The sequence below is a fragment of the Rutidosis leptorrhynchoides genome, chromosome 10 (genome assembly GCF_046630445.1).
Source record: "Rutidosis leptorrhynchoides isolate AG116_Rl617_1_P2 chromosome 10, CSIRO_AGI_Rlap_v1, whole genome shotgun sequence".
Classification (NCBI taxonomy): Eukaryota; Viridiplantae; Streptophyta; class Magnoliopsida; order Asterales; family Asteraceae; genus Rutidosis; species Rutidosis leptorrhynchoides.
The window spans coordinates 47,329,673-47,341,384 of NC_092342.1; the positions used below are offsets into that span (position 1 = coordinate 47,329,673).

Below are 11,712 nucleotides of genomic sequence, written 5' to 3' on the forward strand. Positions count from 1 at the left end.
TTATTAGTAAGCTATAAAAATGTCTTAAAATTTTAAATATACTGCCTAATGTCTAAAAAAATTCCATATTAAACATACTTGCAATTGTAATGTTTAGAAAATTCCATATTAAACTTGCCTAATGTAAAATTTTAAACATACGGCCTAATGTCAAAATTTAAAAAGGTTTAAGTACTGAACTTGCAATTTGATCCAAACTTGCAGGACTTCTCTTGTATTTTTGTCTACAAATATAAGTGGCGGCCCCCTGTGTTTATTCAATTTTAAAACTATAAAACCATAAAGGTTCAGGGGTGATATCAACCAAGGGAGGGTTTATGTCATTACTTTCTTTGAATTTTGGGTTAGTGGCTACTTTTATTATTTGTTAATTAACAAGATTCATACCTAACGTTTTTAATTAGTTCGTAAGGAATCTAATAGATGAATACAAACAGAATTAAGATTACTATTGTCCACTTTTGAGGGTTGAATTGTTGATAAGTTTTTATTTCTTGAAATGATGGTAGCAGATGCAATTGTGTATCTAAGAAGGCAAATCAGAAGAATGCCCTTGTGGGTCTTGTTCCAAGATACCAGGTATCATATTTTCTGATTGATAAAGCTTTGATTTTTTCACATGGAGTGTGTGAATAAAGTATTGTTTTAATAAAAATGTGTTCTCATTATCTTCATAGAGGGCTGTTCGTGCATATATTTTCCGAGAGAAAACATATCCACTAACAACAATCTGAGAGGGGTTTTTTTTAGGCGCCAACGTTGTTAACCTCCGGTCCCGTTACCATGATAACCCGTACCCGAGATGATGATCTCGAGAGGGTGGCTAACGAATTGCCCGCCGGCCAACAGTCGGAATCTATCGACGGCGAAAGGGAGAAAACCGTACGAGATCCGTACGTAAAAACCCTAGATCGTGAGAGATCATAGTTGCTGTAGAGAGGCATTTAGTAAGAGCAAGAGTTGTATGCAAAGAAGGAGATGGAGGGAGTGTGAAGTTGATGTAGGTTTTGCCCCATATTTATAGATGAGAATTAAGGTTTAGATGACTTGTGGGCCAAGTCAATCGTAGGACCTAAATGGGTAAAACCCTACGTCATCAACTCCCCCAAGTTCGGTATGATATTTTTATCAAGTATCGTATCGAACTTCTCATCATGCTGCGGAAAACAAGTGCACAGAAGCTTGCGCAAACAACTGCGCTTAAACCCGCGGGCTGATGCGCGCAAAACCGCATTCAGAGTTCGCGTAGAAATCGCACGAACAATCATGCGTAAAACCGCATGAAGTGTGCTCGCAAAAGAATGTGCACAAAAACCGCGCGAAAGTCTATGCGTAAAACCGCATGAAAACTGCGCGTACAATTAAGTAAAACTGTTCGAAAAGCGCACGAACGTATGCGCGATACCTATACTTAAACCGCATATAATGAATTTAAAAGCTCGATAAGAAAGACAAACCTTCAATACCTGTGTGATTGCGAGAGTACGAGACGTCATGCTGTGCCTCTCAATGAAAGCACCATTTGTTCATGCATATATTTTTCGAGAAAAAACATATCCACGAACAACAATATAAGAGGGGTTTTTTTAGGCGTCAAGTCATCAACGTTGTTAACCTCCGGTCCCGTTACCGTGATAACCCGTACACGAGATGATGATCTCGAGAGGGTGGCTAACGAATTGCCCACCGGCCGACAATTGGAATCTATCGACGGCGAAAGGGAGAAAATCCTACAAGATCCGTAGGTGTAAACCCTACGAGATCCGTAGGTAAAAACCCTAGATCGTGAAAGATCATAGCAGCCGTTGAGAGGCATTTAGTAAGAGCAAGAGCCTTATACAAAGAAGGAGATGGAGGGAGTGTGAACTTGATGTAGGTTTTGCCCCATATTTATAGATGAAAATTAGGGTTTAGATAACTTGTGGGCTAAGTCAATCGTAGGCCCTAAATGGGTAAAACCCTACGTCATCAGGGGCATTTTGGATGTCTTTGTGTGTGTGTTCAGAAGCAGCAGTGAAATTTTATTTTCACTGGAGGCGAATTTTTTCTAAAAGTGTCAGTGCAACCTTTTTTGGCAAAATTTGGAGGCTTTTGAGCAAAATATGGAGACTTTTAGGCAAAATATGGAGGCTTTGGAGGCAAAATATAGAGACTTTGGGGGCAAAATATGGAGGCTTTTATGGCAAAATATGAAAATCTAAAATTTTAGGCCTGATCCACTGGGTGTGGGCGCCCCACCCCGCCCACTCTGTTTCCGCCCTTGTTCAGAAGTATCTATGCTTATTTCAGGATGAATATTTAGTGAAACTTGGTTTAATGTTTTGTGCTTCAGGAGTGTTTTTAGCAAAGATGAGTTGAATTTGGAAATCGCACAGATCGCAGTTCCTGCGGCATTAGCTTTGATGGCAGACCCAATTGCGTCTTTGATTGACACAGCCTTCATTGGCCATTTAGGTTAATTCTACAAGTACTGTTACTTACCATATCATTTCGGCTATTTATAAAAAATATGTATTTTACATAATTAAATAAAAACAGGGCCAGTTGAGCTTGCTGCTGTTGGTGTAGCTATAGCTATCTTCAATCAAGCTTCAAAGATTGCTATATTCCCACTTGTTAGTGTCACAACTTCTTTTGTTGCTGAGGAAGATAGTGCTACAACTTCAAAACTTGATGATGTTGAGTTAGAAGAGGCTTCATTATTGAATAACGAGAAAAATGCATTGATACTAAAACCTCGTATGATCAGTTTATTCGGTTAAAATGTTTTCTTTATTTGAGTGATTGATTGTTTTACCGTTGTGTTTGGACTTTGGATGCAAGTTAACCATATTCTTGTTGAATAATCGTAAAAAAAAACAGTCTTGTTTATGAAAACTTGCAGCTTTGAACAAATTGTATTATGGGGCGTTTGGATGCATGGTTACAAAGTAATTATGTGAAATTAGAGAACCATTGAATTATTTTGAGCCTAATTTATCAGATAATCAGAACTACATGTTACAGTAATCACTTTAGATTCACATTAAATTAACTTCTAAAACAAAGTCATCCTAGTTACCAGTTTTAGACTTAGTTGCTCTATTTTTTTACAATTAGAGTTAATTTGTGTAATTTGCCAAAAAAAAAGAAAAGTGTGACACTCTTTTCTTTAACTTTTTTTTTTTTTTTTTTTTTGTTAGTTAACGATGTTTTTGGGGTATGGTCAGAGAATTTGAACAAGATGTTGACAAATGTGGGCCAGCTGCAGCACGAGAGAAGGCATATCGCATCAGCTTCTTCGGCTTTGTTAATAGGTGCCGTGCTTGGTCTCGTACAAGCGTTTTTGCTCATTGTCTCTGCAAAACCATTATTAAACTATATGGGTATAAAAGCTGTAAGTTTTTAGGTTTATTGATGTAATTTGATATACCAATACAAAATTTCTGAAAAGTCACTTTATCTCTTTTGACCAATGTAAATTAGGCTATTTAACTGTCAATTTTAAGACTTCATAACTTTATAAACTATTTGCATGCTCATAAGTAATTTTTTTGTTTATTAGGATTCTCCAATGTTAAGCCCTGCGTACAAATACTTAACAATAAGGTCCCTTGGGGCACCGGCTGTTCTTTTGTCGTTGGCCATGCAAGGCGTTTTTCGAGGGATTAAGGATACAAGAACTCCATTGTATGCAATCGGTATGTTTTCTTATTTTGTGGCATATATCGCCATCAATATTTATATATTGTATTAATGAAGTAACATGATGTTGCATGTAGTGGTTGGAGACGTAACAAATATTGTTATCGACCCGATATTGATATTTGTATTCAGGATGAGGGTGACCGGTGCAGCCATTGCTCACGTTTTCTCTCAGTAAGTTCCAGATTTATAGTTGATACACATTTTCATATTATTTCGGAGCTATTTTTGTTGTTTCTTACGTACTATCTATGAAGGTACTTGATCGCTGTGATACTCCTATGGAAATTGATAGAACAAGTTGACCTTTTGCCTCCAAATATTAAGGATTTGCAACTTGGCCGGTTTTTAAAAAATGGTAAGCATTATCAATCCTCACAACCTCATATAAGGTTGCAAAAATCACTACTATCTCGGTTGGGACTTTTTAGGGAGTACTCTTCAACTTGGGGAGTACTCGTATGTTGACCAAGTTTGACTTTGACCGATTTTTGACCCGTTTTGACCGATTCGCCGAGTAATCTCGAGTTTGACCAAGTTTGGCTGGTTTTGACCGAGTACTCGTAGAGTAATACCGACATGACATCTGCAACCCTTTTGACGTTAAGCACAAACCAACCACTTATTAAATTCAAAAGTTATGATTTCACTATTTCAAATTTATGGCGTTATCTGTATATTTGTAGCATTTCCTTCACTGCATCATGTAGCTTAAAAGTTCTGAACTCATAAAACAAAACGATACTGAAAAAAACTGTATCAACTTTTGGCTTATATAATTTGTTTGACCACAAAAGTCAATTATATGAGCAAGCCAAAAATTGAAATATATTTAGACAAGTTTAACTCGGTCATCTTTCTATCTGTAACAATTTATGTACTTTGTCATCTAGACTTTAAATAAACTTAAACGCTTTTAAAATAATCGTATATTCTCATAAAATAACTTCTATAACCAGACGATTTGCTTTTGTCAAATTCAGGATTTCTTTTACTAATGAGAGTGATATCTGCAACGTTCTGTGTGACCCTGGCTGCATCGTTATCAGCTAGGCTCGGAGCAACCCAAATGGCCGCCTTTCAGATATGCTTGCAGGTTTGGTTGGCCGCTTCTTTGCTCACCGATGGTTTGGCTGTGGCAGGTCAGGTAGGAAAACATCACTTCACACCTGAAGTCAAACTTTGACTTTTGAAGTCAAACTTATCTCACTAGCTTATGGTTTTGTCTATCCAGGCAATCCTTGCAGGAGCATTTGCAAGGCAAGATTATGAGAGAGCCAAAGCAACCGCTGGTCGTGTACTTCAAGTGCGTTTGACAGTTTGACCTTTGACTCATGACATTTGACCAGTGACCATTCAGTTTGACCCAACTCAAATACTCGTACAATTTGATCATTTTACCCGTTTTTGTAATATGAAAATTTTGTTACAGTATATGTTTCACTTTCTGCAGTTAGGTTTGGCTTTGGGAATCGTCCTCTCATTCGTCGTTGGCGTTGGATTAAGTTATTCATCCGGAATCTTTACAAAAGACGTCAACGTTCTGCAAGTGTTGAGTTTAGGCATCCCGGTATATTTTCTTTTTGTCAGATTTATAATTTGTTATTTGATTTTGAATTTTTAGGTCAAATATAACAATTATATAAATGTAATTTTGTACGCTTTTAGTTTGAACTTTCAACACAATAAACTGATGCACCCGATTTACCACTTTGAACTGTGCATCAAAACCACGGTTTTGGAAAAAAAAAAAAGAAAAAAAAAAAAGATAGCGAGTCCATTTCGATGGAAAAGAATTTTGATGAAAAAAACAAGGTGCTGATATATGTTTCGCTGTTTGTTAGTTTGTTGCAGTGACGCAACCCATAAACTCATTTGCATTTGTTTTTGATGGCATTAATTATGGCGCATCTGATTTTCGCTACTCTGCTTTCTCAATGGCAAGTTCATTTCCTATTTCTAGCCTCATTTTTTATTGTGTAGAGATTAATCTAATTTATTTTTGTATTTTTTTACAGATTTTGGTAGCGCTAGTAAGTGTTGTATGCTTATTTCTTCTATCCTCATATTACGGATTTGTGGGCATATGGGTTGCGTTATCAATCTTCATGAGCTTACGAGCACTCGCTGGTGTATGGAGGTACATTTAGTCATCCTTTTCATCGTTCGTACCTACGAACATACGAATCTTTTCATTTAAGCTTTCGCCTTTTCCAATTTGCAGGATTGGAACCGCAAGCGGACCATGGAGTTTCCTTAATGAATATTAGATTCCCGGACGTGTGGGGCCGCCAGAGGGTCGGTTTTTCCTTTTTTTAATTTTCTCTAAAGTTGATCGACGGTCATCTTACAAGGATTAGATTTCATCTTCAGAAATTCAGATTAAACCTTTTGAACAAACCTGGTTGAAAAAAGGTTGTTTCACACGAAAAAGTATCCCTTTATTACTGTATATATTGTATTTACAGGGACAATAACAAATAGTTTTGAGAATGTTTGCAAGTGTATGTATATATTTAGGAACAGATAGAGTCATAGTAGTAAAAAGTTGTTTGTACAACTCATATATCATGTTGTATAGCTAGTTTTTGACTTCTTGTAATGTAACAAGTGAAATTTAGTTACATCTTGTGATCAACTATGTCGAACATGATTGATAAATTCATATTGTATAGCGTCATCCTCATCTGAAATTGTGGTGCTGCGAATTTGATCCATCATAACCGAAATGTTACGGGTCTCAGATGGTTCGTTGAGCCAAGACCACGAAAATGTAAATCCATTAAACCGATCCCGTACAGAGCAATCAGGTTGCATATCGAGTCTATAGAGTATGTTGAACGACAAAGCAAGAGGTGAAGATACAACCCGTATGTCGGTCCAAAATCTAGTGTTGTGACAATTCTCAATTAGTCTACATAAAACATTTTGAGGGAGCCAACCATCAGTCTTTCACGATAAAAAAAAGAGGTGCTAATTGAGCTCAATAACCACTTGGTTGAGTGGTAAAAAGCCTCAGTTGGTCCTGGACCCGTATCTTTGAAAAAAATAGGTGCATGCACAAATTTTGAGGGGGGAGTTTCCTCCAAAGGTTGTGCCTCTGGTATTCTTCACTCTGTGCGGGCCAAACAGTTTAACCTAAAGCATTCCGGGTATGCTTTTGCGCGATAGATGCGAGGAGTTTCTTCCTAACGGGTGTATGAGTTGCAAATGAGAAGATTCGATGCCAAAGTTGCCGTTAAAAAAAATTGAGCTCCATAACCGGCTATATTTACAACCTTGTTCTCCGAAACCCGTGGTATCATCATGAAGACATGAACCCAAAATGCATTAGGATTATTAGAAGCTCTCCGATACCACTTTAGAAGTAGCGCAAGAGTTCAAACTTTCGGTACCAAGGGCCCTTTATCATATCCAATTGTATCCAAGGAGCGTCCGTACATTCGCATTCTTGGATGACAATGTTGCTTTAAATTTATCAATCGGTGAGGTCCTATTTGCTATCCTTTTCATATTAGCCCCGAGAGTGAAGCCAAGAAACTTGAAAGGAATTGAATCTGGAGCCTAACCCATCAAGTTTGCCATATTACAATGGCCTCCATACAGGGCCGGTCCTGACATTTTTTATGCCCCGAGCAAAATGGTCGAAAAGTGCCCCTATTAAATTAGAGCTAAATACAATAAACTATTTATAAAAGCTTGAGGCTTAACTGATCTAACTATTAATATTAATTACTTAGTCCATATTATTTAGAAAAAACAACAGAAAGATGCTACTGTAATATCAAATATCAATTGAGAGAATAGGGAGAGGGTATCAGCATGAGCTTGATGCTTTTTTATGTATATTGTATCCCATATGTAACGATCCTGAATTTTCCAACGTTTATTTATTAATAATTATTATTAATACTTGTGATTAATGAATGTATTGTTTATATACATTTACATGTTACCATACTTGACTTTAAATGCCCGAAACATCTTTGTGACACACGAACATTTCACGAATAATATTTTCAGATATTATTTACATTCATGATTAAGTTTTATTAATCATTTTAATTAACTAAGGTTATTAGTTAATTACTTGGGCTTTGATTGGATTTACTTGTTGATTAATGCATACTTGGGCTTTATGATTGTACATGGGCTTAGAAGTCCACCCTACACACTTAAATGGACTTGTTAGCCCATTCTAATTATGTAAGTATTACTTATGGCTTAACTAGTTGATTATTACATATGGAATCTAGTTGCATGCTTAGTTACACATCATTCTCATAAAAACACATCTTATATCCAACTTTTAAGCCTTAAACATGCAAGTGACTAGTGAGTAATCTCCTTCCCCCCTTTCCCCTTCAAGCCGTCGGCCTAGGGAAGCATTGAGGGAGTTTATATTTTTTTTTTTTTTGATTACTTAATCACTTATACTTCATTCACTCTTCACACACTTCATCTCACTTCACACTTTTCTCTCATTTTCTCTCCTTTCTTGTAGGTAACTTGAAGCTTTCTCTTCTCTTTTTTCCTTGCAAAAACCGAAACACACACACACATAATCATCATCATCACTTGTTTTATGTTGTTGTATAATTACTTGTTCATTGTTGTTATTTTGTTACATGTCTTTGTTAGATATTACTTACTAGTTACAAGAATCAAACTCTTTAGTTTGTTCTTCATATTATCTTGATTATCCAAGAACATACAAGAACTAAACTCTCTAGTTTATGTTCTACATTTAATGTTTGAAAGATTGTAAGTTCATATGTTGTAAAATCATACTTGTAATTCATGTTAGTAAACTTAAAGTTTACTTTTCTTAAAGATCAAGACTTTGGCATGAATCTTTAAAGTATGAACAACAATGAACTAGTTACTTGTTTATTTAGTTTATTACTTCATTCTTGCACTTTTTAAATTCATGAATCACGTTGTTGTTGGTCAAGTGTTACTAGTTAACTTTGATCTCATTTTTCTTGAACTAAAGTTAACTTTAAAAGTTCAAGAACATGGAAGTATAACTTTTTAGTTATAACTTCATACACTTGTGTTAGATTTAACTTAATAACTTTAGATCTAGACCTTTGGGTCTTGGATCTTGAAGATCTAACTAAGAACTATGTTCTACATCTTAAGATCTTGATTAGTTAGTTTACTTTCAAGTTTGTAGTTCAATATTACTTTTATATTTCATGTATGTGTTAAATCTAAGACTTTGATGTAACTTTGGTTCATCAAACTACATACAACACTTAATTGAGTTGTGCTACATATCTTAGACTTGCACTTGTGTTATGATGGTCAAAACTTGGTTAAGATGATGCAAACACATCAACGAGTTGTACACTTGAAGCTATATGCATCAAGGATGAGAACCGTGATAAGCATCGAGCACTAAGAACCACCGGAACCTACTGTTTTACTGTTTCTGGGTCTGATCAGTACGACCTGGGCTACTGTAAAGATGATTTTCAGTTAGCTCTGTTCGATTAGATAACTTTTCATTTAGGACTCGTCTTAATCCGAGTTATGGTTTAGGATCTATGGTCCTCCGAACGTCACTATGTCCTTTTAACGTTATGCTGAAAATTCTAACCTACTCGCACTTAGACCGTCGCCACGGTCAAACTAAGATGAGTTTGCTTCTGGAATTTTTACCACAACTAGAGGACTCATATACGGAGCCATGGCCACTAGTCTCACCTTATTTCAGTAGGTATAGAGGCCGTGGTGACTGATCGAAGTCAGCCTTTGTTTTAAACTCTTTTCTAGAATGAAACTTACTTTACGCCTTTTGTTAGATGATGAATGATGATGACCTTTAAGACCTAATTTACATACATTTAAACCTATTGGGACGATTTACTGACTTAATACTATTTGACTTAGGTTGAGGACTTTCCGGACCTACGTACTTGCTTATTTCCCGACTCGACTTTACCACTACTTTACCACTGTGAGTTATAGCATTCCCTTTTTACTTTAACTATTTTGGGAACTGAGAATACATGCGCATTTTACGTTTTACATACTAGGAATGAGTACTTAAACTTATATATGTGTGGGTTATACAACGACATAAACATTCCCTTTAGCTCGGTAACGTTTAGTCATTGGTTTTTGAACCGGTGAACGCGAATCTTATATATGGATCCATAGGGTTTGACATCCCCACTCGGGCTAGTAGCGCTAGCATTTAACGGGTGTTTAATACTTCGTAAACATACGCACTCGCCAAGTATACGTTCAGGGGGTTATAAACGTTAAGTTAGTTACCAAGTGCCCACGGTTAAACATATACTTTATCATACTGTTTTGAAACGCTCTTTGTAGCACTGAAATCTCGTAGCCTACCTTACATACTGTTATACTTAAACTATAGCTCACCAACCTTTGTGTTGACGTTTTTAAGCATGTTTTTCTCAGGTGCTTAAGGTTGCTTCCGCTGTGTACTAGTCTTGCTGTAGACACCCGCTGCTCTAGAGTTATCACCGCATGAACTGTTTATCTTGCATTCATAACTTTAATACTTTTGAACTATGATTTGTAATGACCTAAGGGTCACTTACTATTATCTTTGCTTCCGTTCATAGAAGCATACTTTTGATGTAAAACATTTGACGTTAGTTATGACGTCACCTTTTATCTTGAATGCAAACTTGTTTTGAAAACGCATATAGTGTTTGACCTTGTAATGATCTTGTTGTTGATGGTCCGTACATGTTGATTTAGTACGGGGCGTCACATTTGGTATCAGAGCATTGGTTGTAGGGAATTAGGTTGCATTAGTGAGTCTAAGACCGGCCCGAGTAGGATTCACTAATAGGACTAATCTACAACTTGCTAGTTTACTTGTTTCCGCTGAACTTACTGCATGCTGCTGCTTACTTTTACTGCTATATGCCGTATGCTATTACATGATTTCACTACCGCATGCTATTATCTGCTTTTGATTGCATGATACTTGTCGTTATTGCCATACTACTTACTGTTACACCTGATTTAGACTGTTGTAGTTACTTGGCCTAATACGTGCTTGCTTTATGACTTACTGACATGGAAAATTTATTTTTCCTTGTTCAGATGTCGGATATTCCACCTGCTATCGTTTTGGGCAGTTCAGACTCGTCAGCCACCTCACCTACTGCTGCTTCCGACACACCGATCCCGTTACCTACCAGTGACCCCGGCGCTTCATCCTCCGGAGCTAGCAGTCATGCGCCTGCCCCAGTGGGTACTGCAGACGGAGCCCAGGACCTCCCGGAGATTCCAGCTCCACTTGCCCCGGTACCTCAGGAGCCACAGCACCATCCCGGTGGTGTTGTGATTCTTGCAGAATTTGGGGAAGGTCCATTCCGTAATCAGTATCGTCATTGGTGCTGATAATGCTAAAAACGAACATATATTTCATAGCATTATTCCTCAAGAAAGACAAGCTTTTAGTTGCAATTGTTCTATTTACAAGTGATATTCGTTTAAATAATAAAAGGTGAAGACAAAAGACAGATTCGACGAATTGAAGAAGCAAACGACCAAAAAGCTCAAAAGTACATAATACAATCAAAGTGGTTCCAATTATTGATAAGAAACGTCTCGAAATTACAAGAGTACAAGATTCAAATCGCAAAGTACAAGATATTAAATTGTACGCAAGGACGTTCGAAAATCCGGAACCGGGACCAGAGTCAACTCTCAACGCTCGACGCAACGGACTAAAAATTACAAGTTAACCATGTATATAAATATAATATAATATATAATTAATTCTTAAAATTAATATATATATTATAATATATTTATAATTCGTCGGCAAACAAAGAGCCAAAGCTGGGTGAGCTGTAATTTCAAACTCCGCGACTTGCGGAGTTTGAAGAAGGAAAATGCCACGAGTCGCAGAGTTCCCCTGGACTCAATTCCCTATAAAAGCCAACGCAGTTCGACGAGTTTTAATATCCATAAAATCTCTCTTTCTCTATATGTAAACGTAATATATATATATATATATATATATATATATAT

The 11,712-nt window shown here is 36.7% G+C and overlaps 1 protein-coding gene across 1 annotated transcript; it reads left to right on the top strand.

The window, feature by feature from the left end:
- The first annotated feature begins 502 nt into the window (after window positions 1-502).
- On the top strand, window positions 503-6,208 carry LOC139872046 (protein DETOXIFICATION 42-like). The gene is made up of 13 exons (XM_071859835.1): window positions 503-579; window positions 2,333-2,454; window positions 2,539-2,739; window positions 3,210-3,376; window positions 3,545-3,680; window positions 3,762-3,858; window positions 3,942-4,042; window positions 4,668-4,831; window positions 4,919-4,990; window positions 5,138-5,254; window positions 5,529-5,624; window positions 5,703-5,824; window positions 5,909-6,208. The coding sequence occupies exons 1-13, from the start codon at window positions 503-505 to the stop codon at window positions 5,952-5,954; spliced, it is 1,518 nt and encodes a 505-aa protein (XP_071715936.1). The 3' UTR covers window positions 5,955-6,208.
- Window positions 6,209-11,712: the final 5,504 nt, after the last annotated feature.

Bases quoted from the DNA above. Each gene is read 5' to 3' on its own strand.
- LOC139872046 (XM_071859835.1), top strand. From the start codon at position 503: ATGGTAGCAGATGCAATTGTGTATCTAAGAAGGCAAATCAGAAGAATG. The intron at 3,859-3,941 runs GTAAGTTCCAGA...CTATCTATGAAG, and splicing joins ATTGCTCACGTTTTCTCTCA to GTACTTGATCGCTGTGATAC. The intron at 4,991-5,137 runs GTGCGTTTGACA...CACTTTCTGCAG, and splicing joins CCGCTGGTCGTGTACTTCAA to TTAGGTTTGGCTTTGGGAAT.